Here is an 18624-nt window from a genome sequence, read left to right as displayed (position 1 = left end):
AAGGTGATTAACACGGTTACATTCGTCGACAAGGATGGGACTCGATATGGTCAGGAATGGCATTATGGCCACTGAATCATTTTCGTGCTGTTCCCATTCCACGAATCTGGGAGGGACTTAAGCTTGGCGGGTCCATTGTTCGGACCCGGCGAAGCCGGCGTACGGCTCTAAGTACTTCTTCCCGGCGAAGCCGGCTACCCGGCGAAGCGGGTATTCATTCTAGTTTACAATAAACGACTAAATGTATTCCTCTCTTGCTTGTCATGTCAGCTCTATCCTAATTACCGATTGCTAGTTCAATATTCAGTGACAGCTCAAATTAACGGCCCTCTGTTTGCTCGCTGACACTAACAGTCCCCTGAGCAAACTCTTCCGGACATTTTCTGGCATTGGCAATCCATTTTTCTTCATAATGGCGTAATTCGCTATGTGTAATCGGTGGAGATGAAACGATTAAATGCCAGCATGATTGTTACACGTGTTGACCCTGTTTTATTGAGGGCAGGACAATCTTGTCCTTCAATAGTTATTGGAGGGGGACAAACACACATTAAAAAACAAACACAAGAAATCAAATCTTAAAAAATATTCTTTATTAAAACATGTTTGCAGTTTTCATTTTCGTCCCGAGTGTGCTTGCAGAACGGCTAAAGTTCAAATCTGAAATTGAGTTTGTCTGCGTTTTGCTCCAAGTGTGTCGTCTGTCCTTTTCCATAATGATTTCAGGAATTCACGCACGTAATAATTTCATCGCCCAGCCGCGCATGCCAAGACACAGACACTGAGAAAGAGGAGGCAAATGTAGCAGGGATGGGGTACGGTGGAGAACATATATCAGTTTATCCTACATAATAATAATAATAATAATAATAATAATAATAATAATAATAATAATAAGAACATTTATATAGCGCTAAATCAAAAACTTTCGTTAAAAAGGCTTGCTCTAAGCGCTTGACATCTAAACTAAAACGTCATTCACACTCTTTGCAATGATGTACAAGAACTTCATGTCACACTCTTTCATTCAGTATAGCACCATTCACACAGTTGTTATTCTGTACAAGATAATAAGTTAGTCTAACATTTAGAATGTTCATAAGATGAAAACAAGAGAAAACCAGACTGATTAAAACAACTGCTTAGTACTAACAAAGCATGAATCTTAATGATAACGTAATACATATTTAACATATATCAGTGTATCCTACATACGGTGGAGAACATATATCAGTGTATCCTACATACGGTGGAGAACATATATCAGTGTATGTTATAAGTTGTTGTTTGTTTGTTTGTTTGCTTGTTTTCTTGTTACAATTTTTTTTACTATATATATATATATATAAAAAAAAAGCACTGATTTAGTAAAAAAAAGAAAATAAACACACACAAAAACGTGCTTGTCACTTTCCCCTCTACCCCCATTCCTTCCCTCCCTTTTTCTCTTCTTCGTTTTGATCTACAATTGTCTGTCTTTTTCCTGTGGAAAGTTGCTTTCTTTTTCCTTTATGTTTCGCAGAATACGTTCCTCATCTTGAGCACGAACATCTCCATTCTCATTGGTTTGTCTTTTCTGTTCCTTTCCGTTCTTACGGATATACATAAAGGCAATTCCATCTCTCTCCATGGTTTCTGATTTATTTGGTCATTTGTAAGAATATAACAGTGCCAATTTTGCTAGTCTCCATAAATCCCTGGATCTAAGTAATGAGACAACCAGTGTCCAGAACCTGGCATTTAATTACGCTCCGTACCTTGGTCAATGCTTCAATGACGTCACAGCATGTACCCAAAGTTAAATGTACCCGTGGTTGAATGTACCCATGGCCGAAGTCTCCTTAGGGCAATGTCGGCTATTCCTTTGTCTTGCGTTGTCATTGGTTACTGCCAGTAAACTTGTAAAGCCGGACGCTGCATAGATTTTTTTTCAAAATGTTAGGATTGCAAAAGAATGAAAAGAAAGATAAAACCGGCTTTATCGGCTGAAATATATATGTGTGAACGTCTGCGAAGCCTTCAGATTACGGAGTGCATCGGGCTTGTCAGCCTTGAGATTGTTGGGTGCTTTGTTATATTTCCGTTACACTGTCTCAACATGTTTTGTTTTTATCTGTTTGTTTTGAGCTTCACTTGCTGCTCATTCGTTCAGTCTTTCTGCATGTCTGGGGTTTTCTGTTTGTTTGTCGAATCGTCTGTCGATTTGTCTGTTGGAATGTTAATTTGTCAAATCTGTCTTTCAGGCTGCCTGCCTATCGAACTGTTGGTTGTTGTTGTTGTTGTTGTTGTTGTTGTTGCTGTACGCTCGCACCCACGCACGCACGCACGCACACATAGACACAAATGCACACAAACACACACACACATACAAGTACACACATATACACACATAAACACACGCACTGACTGTCTGTCTGTATGTCTATCCGGTTGTCTGTCTGTCTGTCTGTCTGCCTGTCTGTCTGTCGGTCTGTCTGTCTGTCGCTGTATATCTGTCGGTCTCTGTCTGTCTGTCTGTCTCTCTGTCTCTGTCTCTGTCTCTGTCTCTGTCTCTGTCTCTGTCTCTCTCTCTCTCTCTCTCTCTCTCTCTCTCTCTCTCTCTCTCTCTCTGGGTGGCCGAGTGGTAACGCACTTGCGCTCGGAAGCGAGAGGTTGCGAGTTCGACCCTGGGTCAGGGCGTTAGCAATTTTCTGCCCCCTTTCCTAACCTAGGTGATGGGTTCAAGTGCTAGTCTTTCGGATGAGACGAAAAACCGAGGTCCCTTCGTGTACACTACATTGGGGTGTGCACGTTAAAGATCCCACGATTGACAAAGGGGTCTTTCCTGGCAAAATTGTACAGGCATAGATAAAAATGTCCACCAAAATACCCGTGTGACTTGGAATAATAGGCCGTGAAAAGTAGGATATGCGCCAAAATGGCTGCGATCTGCTGGCCGATGTGAATGCGTGATGTATTGTGTAAAAAAATTCCATCTCACACGTACGGCATAAATAAATCCCTGCGCCTTGAATATGTGCGTTGTCTCTGCGAACGCCAAGAAGAAGAAGAAGAAGAATATGTGCGCGATATAAATTGCATAAAATAAAAATTAAATAAAAATAAAAGAAATAAATCCCTGCGCTTACAACTGTACCCACGGAATACGCGCGATATAAGCCTCATATTGATCTCTCTCTCTCTCTCTCTCTCTCTCTCTCTCTCTCTCTCTCTCTCTCTCTTTCTCTCTCTCTCTCTCTCTCTCTCTCTCTCTCTCTCTCTCTCTCTCTCTCTCTCTCTCTATGTCAGTAACTCCGAATGTCTGTCTCTCTCTTTCTCTGTATCTGTTTCTGTGTGTCTGTCTGTGTGTCTGTCTGTGTGTCTGTCTGTGTGTCTGTCTGTCTGTGTTTAAGCCGATCAGCAACACGGCGCCCGCTTCACCTTGTTGTGAAATCACGACAGAGATATTTCCGAAAAAACGTCTTTTCACTTGTGTCATTCTGCACAACACCAAAAGTCCTAAAAATCCTCTCAGCACAGGAAGCAGAAGGATGTTGGTTTTGGTTTAAGCCCAATTTAAGTGATGGCCTTATAGCGTGTACAATTTGAGTGATGGCCTCATAGCGTGTACAATTTGAGTGATGGCCTCATTGCGTGTACAACCCTGGGCAGATCTGATATGCATGGCGAGCACACCTCTTTTCATAGGAAGCACTAGGCCTAGGCCTTTAACTACGAAGTGAAATAAAAATAAAATGTCAACGCTGATTGTTTTACTCTACAGCGACGAGAGTCGGCTTCGCCAGCGAGTCTGACCTGCTGACCTACTACACGACCAACACAGACATTCTGCGATTGGCTGTGGTCTTTTATGGCGTCACCAGCGGCGGGACTCTTCCTAATGATATCTCCTACAGCATCCGTCCTGCAACCAACGACTCCCAGAAATGGTACACGGAGAACACGTACCCCTTCTTACAGTCCAACGCGCCCAGAGTCGGGGCGGGACCCGGTGAGTGTGGCTAGCCAAAACAAACCCAAAAAAACCTCACACACATAAAATACAAGCATATTTTTGATAGGTTTGTTTCCCAATGGCAAGGCCAACAAGGCAAGGCAATATCTCTGTCGGTAGGTCGGTTCCTTGTTGTTGTTTTTTTTGTTTTTTTTTTGTTTTTTTTGTATACACGTGTACTTTGTGTTCTACTTGGTCCAGTGTATGTGGCTTTTTATTGGCCGGAAATTGCGCTCACTGTATCCTTCCTTGCAAAATCTGCACAATCGACATTTTTCCTTTTTAATAAGAAAAATACATTGTTGTTGAGGGGTGAACAAAAGTTGTAGGGTCGGGAGGAAACTCGGGTAATCGGAAACATTGCAATTAGTTTGTTGGCTTCACGTGAATTTGAACAGACCAAAACCCGCCGAAGCTACTGTAGGAGACAGCGCACGAGAAACCCCGGTATACTGGATCTTTGTTGTTGACACAATGAGAACACAAAGCCATTCACTAGAGTTAATGATGCCGAGTTGCATGCACAAAACATATTCATTTAATTGTTCTTAGTTTTGAAAAGTGAAACTTGTTACAGCACAAAGACCTAACACCAATATGTGGCGGCGTTACAATCTGCACAGGGAGCTACATGCTTGACATTATCAGCACAGGAGGAACACGTGTGTGTGTGTGTGTGTGTGTGTGTGTGTGTGTGTGTGTGTGTGTGTGTGTGTTTGTGTGTGTTTGTGTGAGCGTGTGTGTGTGTGTGTGTGTGTGAGTATGTGTGTGTGTGTGTGTGTTTGCGATTTTTATAAGGAGAAGAATAAAAAAAACAAAAAAGGTAAGTTGTTGGAACGTTTCATTTGACAAAACAAAACAAAACGTTGACAAATATATCGACCCAACGGTCTTTTAAGCGCACAGACATACAATAAGTAGACAAAGCTTAGCTTGACGAAATGTGCGGCCGCTTTAAAGTCACAAGCGAATATTCCAAGCGAAGCGAGCGAAGCAAGCGAAGCTAGGTTGGTCCCACACTAGAGTTGATTTCAACCAAATGATGTGTGTGTGTGTGTGTGTGTGTGTGTGTGTGTGTGTGTGTGTGTGTGTGTGTGTTAGAACCCCTAAAACTTTCACAGTTTTGACTCGACTACAACGAAAATTGGCACAGGCAATGTTATTGATCCCAGGAAGGTTTTAAGACATAAATCGTTTTGATCCGACATCGACAACGGCAGTTACAAGCGCTTCCAATTTCTAAGTCATAACAAAGAAGGAGGTCAAACCCAGGTCAAGAAGACAATCAAAACTCATGACGTCAAACTCATGACATCATTCTCTTCAACACAAGGAGCTGAATTCAAAATGTTATGACATCTTCCATGACGTCAAACTTGAGGATTCCATTTCCAAGCTAAAGTCTTTGTGTACATCAAATCTGGTAGCACGAGATGTAAGAGACACCGTGAATTACTTGCAATCCTGGTGAGTTGGTTGATATGATGGACGACGACAACGACAACGACAACAACAACAACAACAACAACAACACCTCCACCACCAACAACAAAAAAACAACAACACCACCACCACCACCACTAACAACAACAACAACAACAACTACAACGACACCACCACCACAACCACCACAACCACCAACAACGAGATGTTGTAAGAGACACCGTGAATTACTTGCAATCCTGGTGAGTTGGTTGATATGATGGACGACGACAACAACAACAACAACAACAACAACAACACCTCCACCACCAACAACAACAAAAAAAACACCACCACCACCACCACTAACAACAACAACAACAACAACAACAACAACTACAACGACACCACCACCACAACCACAAAAATCCATTAAAAACTGTTATTTTCCATTTCTCAACCGATTTTTATGAACATTTGTGAAAAGGTCCGTTGTCCCTTACTGAAGATATCGAGATGTTGGACGAGACTTCGTTATTTACTTGTAATCAGGTAATCTAGGTGTACATCAAATCTCGTAGCACGAGATGTTGGACTAGACTTCGTCATTTGCTTGTAATCAGGTAATCTTGGTGTACATGAAATTTGGTAGCACGAGATGTTGTACGAGACTTCGTTATTTACTTGTAATCAGGTAATCTAGGTGTACATCATATCTCGTAGCACGAGATGTTGGACGAGACTTCGTCATTTGCTTGTAATCGCTCTCTCTCTCTCTCTCTCTCTCTCTCTCTCTCTCTCTCTCTCTCTCTCTCTCTCTCTCTCTCTCTCTCTCTCTCTCTCTCTCTCTCTCTCTCTCTCTCTCTCTCTCTCTCTCTCTCTCTCTCTCTCTCTCTCTCTGCCAAACATATATGCATTTACCATCCAAAGCACTGCATTTTCCGAGGAAAGATATCATCATAAACAGAGAGAGAGAGAGAGAGAGAGAGAGAGAGAGAGAGAGAGAGAGAGAGAGAGAGAGAGAGAGAGAGAGAGTAAACAAGGACAGTATTGTCATCAAAACAACAACAACAACAAACACAACAGCCACAACAACAACCACAACAACTGACAAGATTTCTAGGTGTGGAACCTCTCTCTCTCTCTCTCTCTCTCTCTCTCTCTGATGGCTCCTTCGCTTGGGGTATGCAGTGCCTTGGCGTTGCACATCTACTTAATTTTATTTTATTTTTGTTTTTGATTGTTTTTATCACAATAAGGATGATCCCTGCAAAGTAACATATTCCCATGTGACCGAGTCAACCTAACTAACACTAGCGTACACAGTCATTCCCCTTTTCAGAATACATCACAAGTGGAGTGGCCTTTCTTCAAACGCTGGTGGGCGAGTCCATTATCCGAGAGTGGGGTGGAGCAGGCGTCTCCAACACGTACGAGATGTTCGCCCAGCGGATGCCCTACCCGCCCTACTACGAGGACGGCATGATCGTGGTGATCCAGACCCAGCTGCCCCTCTTCATCCTGCTCTCCTTCATTCTCACCGTCATCCAGACCACCAAGTCCATCGTCATGGAGAAGGAGCGGAGAATTAAGGTGCGTGCATGTCGAATCCGACTTGTTCAAAAAGAGGCGGGGGGGGGGGGGGGGGGGGCCGGGGAGGGGGGGAGGGGGGAGAGGGGGGGGAGGGGGGTAGTTATCAAAGAAGATGATCTAGGTCATTTTATTAAAAAAAAATATATATGATTGTGGACAGCTCTCGTTAGATGTTCTCAATAAAAACACACTCACAAACAAGCATGCATACAAACAAACAAACAAACAAACAATCAATCAATCAACAAAAAAATCGTTATGTAAACGTGATTCATCAGATGGGAAGAAAAAACATTTTGGGTTGAATTTACGATTCACATAAATACATGAATAGAAAAGTAAATCAACAAACAACACGCACCAAAATACAGTCCATCAAAAGGAACACAAGTCGCAAATTTACACAAAATTGCAAAACTGTGCATACATTGAATAACTCCCAGGAATCGATGAAGCTGATGGGCCTGAAGGCAGCTGCTCACTGGACCTCGTGGTTCCTGACCACGTTCCTCTACCTGGTCATCGCCATGGCCGTGTACGCCATCTTGTTCGGCCTGGAGGTCAACTCGGACGTGGGGTCAGTCCTTGCCAACAGCGCTATCTCCCTGTTCTACGTGTTCCTCCTGTGCTACGCTGTGGCTCTCGTCACGTTCTGCTTCATGATCAGCGTCATCGCCCAGAAAGGTGAGAGGGTGGTGGGAAGAAGGGAGTGAGAGAGTTTGTGAGAGAGAGAGAGAGAGAGAGAGAGAGAGAGAGAGAGAGAGAGAGAGAGAGAGAGAGAGAGAGAGAGAGAGAGTCAGACAGACATACAGACAGACAGACAGACATTTAGGCACGTGCACACGCAGAGAGAGAGAAAGACAGATAGACAGAGAGTCGGGTCTCTTGTTTGTTTCAGGCCGTTAGGTCGAAGTTACTGTGGACATATTGTTTTGTTATGAGTTAAACTTCCAATAATTTTACTTTTATTTCTTTTCTTCTATGTTGTGTGTGTTTTGTACTCATTTGTTGTCTGTTGATGCCATGACACCTTATCTACCTGTGTTGCAGCCAACGTTGGAGCGGCGCTGGCAGGCATCCTGTTCTTCGGCTTCTACTTCCCCTACCTGTTCGTGCAGAACGACTACGGGAGCCTGAGCACCGAGCAGAAAATCGGCCTCTGCTTCTTCTTCAACATGGCCATGGCCTTTGGCGCCAACGTCATCGGGCTGTACGAGGGCACGGGTCAGTAGCAGACGACACAAGAAAGAAACAAGAAAGCGGCTGATAAGCAAGCTAGCGAACACGCAACTAGATATTAGCCTTACTTTAGCTTAGCTTACATTACCTTGTCACTCTTCAACTTAGCTCACCTCACTTCGTTTGGCCTGAACCGACCTAATCGTATCTGACCTGACTTTAAATCACACTCCGCCTTACCTTACCTTACCTTACCTTACCTTACCTTACCTTACCTGACCTGACCTGACCTTACCTGACCTTACCTGACCTTACATTACCTGACCTGACCTGACCTGACCTGACCTTACCTCACCTCACCTCACCTTACCTGACCTGACCTGACCTTACCTGACCTGACCTGACCTGACCTGACCTTACCAGACCTGACCAGACCTTACCTTACCTGACCTAACCTTACCAGACCTTACCTTACCTGACCTTACCTTACCTTACCTTACCTTACCTTGCCTTACCTTACCTTACCTCATCAGGTGACGGAGTACAGTGGGATAACTTTGCGAACCCGGCGACCGTGGACGACAACTTCACGCTGCTGAACGCCATGTTGATGCTGCTGCTCGACTCGTGCCTTCACCTGCTCATCACCTGGTACCTGGAGAACGTCAGGCCGGGAGAGTTCGGCGTGCCCAAGCCATTCTACTTCTGCTTCACGGTGAGTGCTTTGCTTCGTATCAATCATTGTCTTCCCTGTGTCAATATGATCATCATCGTCGTCGCCATCATCATCATCATCATCATCATCATCATCATCATCATCATCATCATCATCATCATCATCATCATCATCCTCATCAACAACAACATCATCGTTGTCATCGTCGTCGTCATCATCGTCATCATCATCATCATCGTCATCGTCATCGTCGTCATCATCATCATCATCATCATCATCATCATCATCATCATCATCATCATCATCATCATCATCATCATCATCATCATCATCATCATCGGGGTCATGATAATAACCACTAGCTTCGTTGTCCTTATCATCTGCACCGACAATACCAAAGCTTCGCATGTTCCTCTTCGACAGCTGGTACCCTCTTGACATCCTCATCATCGTCGTCATCATCATGTTAAAAGGTGCCCATACTCTCTCTTCTGTTTCTTGTGTAAAATTAAAACTTAGTAGTAAGCTCAGTATGTTTGACATGCAATTGCTGGTATGGGGGTGTTCATTCGACAGGATTTCGATTTGTTCACAAAGACATTTCTAACTTCAAGTGAGGTGACATTTCTAACATGAAATCACATCTAATAAACACGTGTGTGAGCGTCCCTGAAATGAAATCAAGGGTGAACATGCAGGTGTGTTGCTGTGCAGAAAAGCTACTGGTGTGGTGGTGGGGGGAGGTCGGACACGTCTTACGACACGCCGCAAACCGACGAGGATCACTTTGAGAAAGACCCGGCCAACCTCCGGCCCGGCATTCAGATCTGTAACTTGAGCAAGGTTCGTCCCAACAATACGCTTTTTAAAGTTTCTTTCTTTCATTTTGCTGCAAAGTTTCACAGACGAATGTTCAAATACTCAGTTAACGTGTTACATTGCACGCGCGTGTGTATGTGTGTGCGTGTGTGTGTGTGTGTGTGTTTGTGTGTGTGTGCGTGTGTGCATGTGTGTGTTTGTGTGTATGTGGGTGTGTGTGTGTGCGTGTGTGGGGGGGTGTGTGTGTGTGGGTGTGTGTGTGATCGAGTGTGGTGTTATTTATCGGCACCAACATCTCGCCTTGTCTCTGCCGCGCTAGAAATAGCAACATGAACAAAACAATGACAAGAAACGAAATACTCCACACCAACCAAACAAACGAAATACTCCACACCAACCAAACAAACGAAATACTCCACACCAACCAAACAAACGAAATACTCCACACCAACCAAACAAACGAAATACTCCACACCAACCAAACAAACGAAATACTCCACACCAACCAAACAAACGAAATACTCCACACCAACCAAACAAACGAAATACTCCACACCAACCAAACAAACGAAATACTCCACACCAACCAAACAAACGAAATACTCCACACCAACCAAACAAACGAAATACTCCACACCAACCAAACAAACGAAATACTCCACACCAACCAAACAAACGAAATACTCCACACCAACCAAACAAACGAAATACTCCACACCAACCAAACAAACGAAATACTCCACACCAACCAAACAAACAAACAAACAAAACGGGGTCAAAGAATCGCCATTGATACTGATTCAAATTGTATTGTGTTGTCTGAACGCTGCAGAAGTTCGGCAAGGCCAAGACAGCGGTGGACAACATGAGGCTCAAGATGTACGAAGGGCAGATAACTGTGTTGCTGGGTCACAACGGGGCAGGGAAGACAACCACCATGTCCATGTTGACAGGTATGAACTAAGGGCAGATAACTGTGCTGCTGGGTCACCTCTCGCAGGGAAGACAACCACCATGTCCATGTTAACAGGTATGAACTAAGGGCAGATAACTGTGCTGCTGGGTCACAACGGGGCAGGGAAGACAACCACCATGTCCATGTTGACAGGTATGAACTAAGGGCAGATAACTGTGTTGCTGGGTCACAACGGGGCAGGGAAGACAACCACCATGTACATGTTAACAGGTGTGCAGAATACATTTTTGGTATCGATGATTTGTAGATGGTTTGACAATGCTTTTCTTCCTTTTATATTTGTTTAGTGGGGTTTTTTTCGCAAATATTTCCTGAATCATCTGAATCAAGCCACGTAAGTTTTCTGTTCTTTCTACGTGCAGGGTTTATCCCACCCTCGGGTGGAACGGCTCTGGTCAACGACTGTGACATCCGCACCAACATTGACGGCGTGAGGAAAAGTCTGGGTCTGTGCCCGCAGCACAACATCCTGTGGGACACTCTCACGGTGGAGGAGCACCTCAACTTCTTCGCTCAGGTAGGGAATTTACACAGGTGTAAGACTGTAAGAGTCAATGAATCATGACTTAGAAAGAGGGCGTGTTGTTGTGGGAGACCAAAGAAGAAAAAAGTCTTGGTCTGTGTCCGCACCACAACAAGGTGGAGGAGCACCTCAACTTCTTCGCTCAGGTGTGGAGCAAATCAGGTGTACAAGGTAAGGTATGGGCAAATCAGGTGTAAAAGGTAAGGTATGGGCAAATCAGGTGTAAAAGGTAAGGTATGGGCAAATCAGGTGTACAAGGTAAGGGAATATTGTAGGTACCAAGAGTAAGAGGTAGAATAATATGTGGGTTGTATGAGTGTTGCTATGTAAGACCAAGGGAAATAGGCGCGAAGAGAAATCTGTGTCTGTGTCCGCTACACAATCATCGGGGGACACTCTCTCCGTGGAATAACACCTCAAGGTCTTCGCTCAGGTGGTAACTGGAACAGGGTTCTGAATGTCAGAGTTAGCGGTAAGAATGACATAGAAAGAAGGCGAGAGAGAAAGTCCCAGTCAGTGTCCTCAGGACGACATGGGGTGGAAGAACACCTCAAGTGCATCGCTTGGTTAAAGGATAATTGCTTATGTTCAAGTGTGCTTACACACACATTAATTTATAAACAAGTCGCGTTAAGCGAAATCAATTCATTAAGTCAATCTGTCACTGATTGCTGACCTTGTAATGTGCAGCTGAAGGGATGCGACCCTAAGAAGGTTCAGGCGGAAGCAGACGACATGACCAAGGAGGTGGGCCTGGAGTTCAAGAAGAAGACACAGTCGGCAAACCTGTCGGGCGGCCAGAAAAGAAAACTGTCTGTTGGCATTGCTCTCATTTCTGGATCGAAGGTATGTCAGTGTTTTCAGCTGGCAATGTTGTTGTGGCTCTTCCTACTTTCTGTGAAGAGCTCTTACCTCTATGTCAGAGAGCAGCTAATAATTCATGATCTGCTGTTAAAAAAAAATTATGATAGATGTTTATATTCTTGGAATAAATACGAAACCAACAGCAACAAAACGTCACGCTCATAAGATAAATGTCTATGTCATTTTTTTATGTTTTCAGAAAAACGCAAAAAACTTTCTTTGGTTTCTAAACAATCTGCCTATCTCATTAAAGTAATAAGTTGCAAACTGCCTATCTCGAGCGGTGACAGCTGGATCAACGTGAAAAGAGCTGACAGCAACATTTTCAATCAGCAAAACTGCATAACAACCCACAAAGAGCTTTTGCATACTTTCATATTCTCAAAACAAGTCCTGTATCATAAAAAAAGTGCCTAACTCAAGAAACGAGATCGGCAGTTTTGCTTTCGTTACCGTGGCAATGGTTTCCGATGGTCTGAGAGTTTGTACTCTCTAACACATAATAGATACCCTTCCAGTAGCTTCCCTTGTAGTTTCCCTTCAGAAATGCCTAACACTGAGATAGGTATTTTTCTTATGAGCGTGACGGTAAGAGAGGAAAGGGCGATACAAATGATCTCAAGAGAAAGTTTCGCCAAAGTGGAAGAAGGCTTGAAGGCAACATGCAGACTGTTCTTACAGTTTCAAACAGATCTGTTGTGTACACGGGGATTTTAAATACAAAGTGTAACATTATCTTAATTGTTCACTTATTACGATCGACTAGGATTAGAGAACGAAGGAGACCAAGGAATTTCTTTGGTCGTTCACACTCAAGAGCCGGAAGTACTTCACTGACCTGGTGTGTGTGTGTGTGTGTGTGTGTGTGTGTGTGTGTGTGTGTGTGTACCCATGTTTCCACAGGTTTGGTTGCCTAAATCACCATAAGGCAACCATCCACACGTGGATGGCAACCTAAACTCTGGATGGCAACCTAATTGTGTGGATGGTCGCTTCATTTAACACCGTTAAATTGACTTTTTTGACGGAAAGAATGTCATAACAATGTTAAACTCTGGATGGCAACCTAATTGTGTGGATGGTCGCTTCATTTAACACCGTTAAATTGACTTTTTTGACGGAAAGAATGTCATAACAATGTTCAAAATGACATTCTTTCCGTCCTCTATAGGCGACGAAATAGGTCAAATTTTGTGCATTTTTTAGTGCAAAATTCTTCGATGCCGGAGCGAGTACTGCACCCAGTGCTGTTGTAGTGCAAGTGCACTAGAAAGGCACTACACCCAGTGCCGCCTCTTAGGTAACCATCCACACTTTAGGTGCGTGTGTGTGTGTGGTGTGTACGTGGGTGTGTACGTGTGTGTGTGTGTGTGTGTGTGTATGTGTGTGTGTGTGTGTGTGTGTGTGTGTGTGTGTGTGTGTGTGCTTGTGCATGTGTGCTTGTTGTGAGCATTTTTCTGTTGTATGTGTTTGTTTGCGTTTTTTTGTTGTTGACACTGTGCTGCGCTGCGAAAAAATGTGATTCTTTGTATTTTATGCAAGCATGTAATATGTGGTCTTTGAGTATTTTTCTTTTCATCTGAGACAAATTGTATTAGTTGTATATATCGTGTTGTAATTTTGATTGAACTTGTAAATTGAACTTGTAAAGCGCTTGGAGCTGTGGAGAAGCGCTATATAAATGTCCATTATTATTATTTAAGTGCTGTTGTTTTATTTTACTCACAAAAGTAACCCTTTCCTGTCTGGAGTCTGTATGAGAAAACTTTATGATTGGTTGTTGTTCGACCTCTGCGTGTAACCAAATCTTAACATGACAATTTTCATGTTTCTATTTGAGCTTCAATGCCCACAAAAATAACTGTTTACTTTTCAACGCTTTAAACAATCATTATCAAACAACCACAACACGAAATCAATATCATGAAGCGTTATCAACTAATAAACCTGTGCTAATTACACATTAACTGCTAATAGACAATATCTGAACATAAACAAACAGTTCACAGGCTAATCATCAGCAAGTGGTTTGTTTTGTGAAACACGTGGACAGGGAGCACGTGTGGTTTGTTTGTCTCACTAAAAGCAAGGGTACTCACTCTTTGACAACCCTGCCAACCCCGACACAGTTATTTCCCAATGTCGTCTATTATCACACAAATCAACTTCAGGTGGTAGTGCTGGACGAACCCTCCTCCGGTATGGACCCCGCCGCCCGACGTCAGACGTGGGAGCTGCTACAACGTCATCGCCAGCAGCGGACCATCCTGCTGACCACTCACTACATGGACGAGGCCGACGTGCTAGGTGACCGCATCGCCATCATGTCGCAGGGAGCGGTCAAGTGCTGCGGGTCGTCGCTCTTCTTAAAGAAACTCTTTGGTCAGTGTGTGTGTGTGGGGTGGGGTGTATGAGTTTGTATGTATGTGTGTGCGTGTGTGTGTGTGTGTGTGTGTGTGTGGGTGCGTGTGTTTATTTGGGTGTCTGTCTGTCTGCCTGTCGCTGTCTATGTGTTTGTCTCTCTCTCTCTCTCTCTCTCTCTCTCTCTCTCTCTCTCTCTCTCTCTCTCTCTCTCTCTCTCTCTCTCTCTCTTTCTCTCTCCCCTTTCGCTCGATTGTTTGTCTGTTTTTCTCACTCCCAAGGTCTTTGTCTCTCAAGTAAGTACCAATGCGATCAAAATTTGAAATGGAACATACGAAAAGAAAAATGCAGGTAAGCTGGTGCTGGCAGGTTGGTTTAAACAAGTTTATTCAATAAATTCCATTGGTACTATTACCGCATACATGAAATAAGGAACATGGAGCACAACAAGCTAGGCTTATAAGCGTACTCTTAAAAGCAAATGAAATTTGGCGGACGATTTTAATATAACAAATTTGAAATAATGTCAAAATGATAATGGTAAATTATGGTAGACAAGCATGTAACAATAAAAGGAAAAAAAACAAAGGAAAAAAAACCCAATGATAAACTAACAACAGTACTCACACGCGCTCGCACACTCACTCGCACACACACGCATACAATGACTTCCACATGGTTGAAAATATAATACTACCAGAACAAGGAAATGTAAACAGTACTGCACATGGTCGTTTCAAACATGGATGAGATAAATGCATTCATTATTCAAAACGTTTGCTTAATAAGATAAACCTGAATAACTGGTCAAATATCAATGCATTTTCGCTGTCTGACTTGTCTCTATTGCCATACAGAAAATCATCAGCGGTTAGCAAATCATAGTTGGGCAGTGTTGACAAGGTGACTTCACGTATTTGAAGAGATAAGGGGCAATGAAAAATATAGTGCTCCGCATTTTCAACAGGATAACCACAAGTGCATGACGGGTCGGGAATTAAATGTCTGTAAAATAGATCACTATTTAGATTGCTGATCCTCAGGTTGTCTACATGTAAGCAAGAAACACGTCATTAGCCTCGCTTGTTGCGCTCCATTTGGTCATATTATTGTATGCGGCATTGGTATCTGTCATTTTCTGAGTACAAGTGTTTAAAACAAGAAACACCTTGACACCCCCCCCCCCCCCCCCCCCCCCCGTGTCTTGACGCCTGTACACAGGATTAATTTGATTGTATGCGGCATTGTTATCTGTCATTTTCTGAGCAAAATTGTTTAAAATATGAAACACCTTGACACTCCCGTGTCTTGACGCCTTTCCACAGGAGCCGGGTACCACCTGGTTGTCGTGAAGGCCGACGGTTGCAAAGTGTCCGTCCTGACGGACGCCATCCAGGCTAAGATTCCGACGGCCCAGTTGGAGGAAGAGATCAACGCGGAGGTGTCCTACCTCCTGCCGGACGACCAGTCTGCCTCCTTTGCTGACCTCTTCCGCTTCCTGGAAGAGCGGAAGTCGGAGCTGGGCATTGTGGGATTCGGCACTTCCGCAACGACCATGGAGGAGGTGTTCTTGAAGTGAGTTTGGGATTCATGTTTTTTTTATTGTTTTTTTTATTCTAGCAGTATTATTGCGAACTAGTGACAATTATTTGAGGCACAACGATTAAATATGTTTGTTAGTCCGCTTTTACACTAAGAAGAAAACCTTTGACTCACTTACACAGATAACAAGTTAGAATAAAAAAATCAGATACTGTCAAACAATAAAACAATTTGTTTCCCAGTGCATGTGAAAAAATGATCACAATAATAATAATAATAATAATGTGACCAAAATTTCACTATTACCGAACTCTCAATATTGTTGAAATCCACGTCATTCTCCTCACAGAGTCTGTGCAACTGTAACCGTGCCCCACTGTATACGAGTTTCTAATTCCCACTGACACACATTCATCTCCCAGGGTGGGTGAACACGCAGACGACGACATCGCCACCGTGGGGACCGCTCCAGGCCGACCCGGCACCTCGCGAGGTCCTCGCCCCGTCACGCGTGACGGCTTCACCAACAAGGCCATGGCGCAGGACGACGAGAAACACCTGATCGACAACGGGGTCAAGGCCAAGGACAAGGAACAGGCCGACAACCTCATGAGTGAGACATTTTACCTATATCCCAAATCCCTGAATTGAGCTGGTAATATTCACAAGCATCAATCCACGCTTCCTGGTATTGAGATACAACTTGAACAAAAAGAGCCATACAGTCCCAATTCCTTAGAGAAACATTAAAACAAATACGTTTACCTTTGTAAGGAACGGGCGGAATACATTATTAGTAAGACATTTACACTACATTCAAATCCTTTAAATGAGACGATAGAGTTGTGTTATGTCTAATGCCGTTAATCGTCATTGCTATGGCAACGGTGTTGGCGCTTGTGACGCCGGTGTGTCCGTGTCGTTTTCCCCTCAGGTTTTATACGCAGCTGCTGATTGCTGGGTACGAGGTCTGTAACAAACCTTCTTGTCCGGATTGAGTATGTAGTCATCTAGATGTCCGACGGAGCTTCCTCTTTATCTATTTCTTTCTTCCTTTCTTCATATGATCGCCCTGGGAATGGTCCACGAGGGCAACAACAGGCACGCTCCTTCTGTCCGTCTCTGTCTTTCTTCCTTTCTTCATATGATCGCCCTGGGAATGGCCCACGAGGGCAACAACAGGCACGCTCCTTCTGTCCGTCTCTGTCTTTCTTCCTTTCTTCATATGATCGCCCTGGGAATGGCCCACGAGGGCAACAACAGGCACGCTCCTTCTGTCCGTCTCTGTCTTTCTTCATATGATCGCCCTGGGAATGGTCCACGAGGGCAACAACAGGCACGCTCCTTCTGTCCGTCTCTGTCTTTCTTCATATGATCGCCCTGGGAATGGTCCACGAGGGCAACAACAGGCACGCTCCTTCTGTCCGTCTCTGTCTTTCTTCATATGATCGCCCTGGGAATGGTCCACGAGGGCAACAACAGGCACGCTCCTTCTGTCCGTCTCTGTCTTTCTTCATATGATCGCCCTGGGAATGGCCCACGAGGGCAACAACAGGCACGCTCCTTCTGTCCGTCTCTGTCTTTCTTCATATGATCGCCCTGGGAATGGCCCACGAGGGCAACAACAGGCACGCTCCTTCTGTCCGTCTCTGTCTTTCTTCATATGATCGCCCTGGGAATGGTCCACGAGGGCAACAACAGGCACGCTCCTTCTGTCCGTCTCTGTCTTTCTTCATATGATCGCCCTGGGAATGGTCCACGAGGGCAACAACAGGCACGCTCCTTCTGTCCGTCTCTGTCTTTCTTCATATGATCGCCCTGGGAATGGTCCACGAGGGCAACAACAGGCACGCTCCTTCTGTCCGTCTCTGTCTTTCTTCCTTTCTTCATATGATCGCCCTGGGAATGGTCCACGAGGGCGACAACAGGCACGCTCCTTCTGTCCGTCTCTGTCTTTCTTCATATGATCGCCCTGGGAATGGCCCACGAGGGCAACAACAGGCACGCTCCTTCTGTCCGTCTCTGTCTTTCTTCATATGATCGCACTGGGAATGGCCCACGAGGGCAACAACAGGCACGCTCCTTCTGTCCGTCTCTGTCTTTCTTCATATGATCGCCCTGGGAATGGCCCACGAGGGCAACAACAGGCACGCTCCTTCTGTCCGTCTCTGTCTTTCTTCATATGATCGCACTGGGAATGGCCCACGAGGGCAACAACAGGCACGCTCCTTCTGTCCGTCTCTGTCTTTCTTCATATGATCGCACTGGGAATGGCCCACGAGGGCAACAACAGGCACGCTCCTTCTGTCCGTCTCTGTCTTTCTTCATATGATCGCCCTGGGAATGGCCCACGAGGGCAACAACAGGCACGCTCCTTCTGTCCGTCTCTGTCTTTCTTCCTTTCTTCATATGATCGCCCTGGGAATGGCCCACGAGGGCAACAACAGGCACGCTCCTTCTGTCCGTCTCTGTCTTTCTTCCTTTCTTCATATGATCGCCCTGGGAATGGTCCACGAGGGCAACAACAGGCACGCTCCTTCTGTCCGTCTCTGTCTTTCTTCATATGATCGCCCTGGGAATGGTCCACGAGGGCAACAACAGGCACGCTCCTTCTGTCCGTCTCTGTCTTTCTTCATATGATCGCCCTGGGAATGGTCCACGAGGGCAACAACAGG

The 18624-nt window shown here is 44.6% G+C and overlaps 1 protein-coding gene across 1 annotated transcript in view; it reads left to right on the top strand.

Annotated features, from left to right (window-relative positions):
- LOC138963745 (phospholipid-transporting ATPase ABCA3-like) overlaps positions 1 to 18624 on the top strand; it is a 75188-nt gene that overhangs the window by 11431 nt on the left and 45133 nt on the right. Inside the window, exons 2-13 of the mRNA XM_070335593.1 lie at positions 3764 to 3991; positions 6759 to 7009; positions 7453 to 7693; positions 8060 to 8233; positions 8722 to 8903; positions 9579 to 9707; positions 10516 to 10636; positions 11022 to 11176; positions 11873 to 12028; positions 14218 to 14428; positions 15733 to 15982; positions 16372 to 16562. Of these exons, the coding sequence (XP_070191694.1) occupies positions 3764 to 3991; positions 6759 to 7009; positions 7453 to 7693; positions 8060 to 8233; positions 8722 to 8903; positions 9579 to 9707; positions 10516 to 10636; positions 11022 to 11176; positions 11873 to 12028; positions 14218 to 14428; positions 15733 to 15982; positions 16372 to 16562 (2289 nt within the window). The remainder of the gene's footprint in view (positions 1 to 3763; positions 3992 to 6758; positions 7010 to 7452; positions 7694 to 8059; positions 8234 to 8721; positions 8904 to 9578; positions 9708 to 10515; positions 10637 to 11021; positions 11177 to 11872; positions 12029 to 14217; positions 14429 to 15732; positions 15983 to 16371; positions 16563 to 18624) is intronic.

Source organism: Littorina saxatilis, linkage group LG4 (assembly GCF_037325665.1).
Source record: "Littorina saxatilis isolate snail1 linkage group LG4, US_GU_Lsax_2.0, whole genome shotgun sequence".
Classification (NCBI taxonomy): Eukaryota; Metazoa; Mollusca; class Gastropoda; order Littorinimorpha; family Littorinidae; genus Littorina; species Littorina saxatilis.
This window is presented reverse-complemented; position numbering and strand designations above follow the sequence as displayed.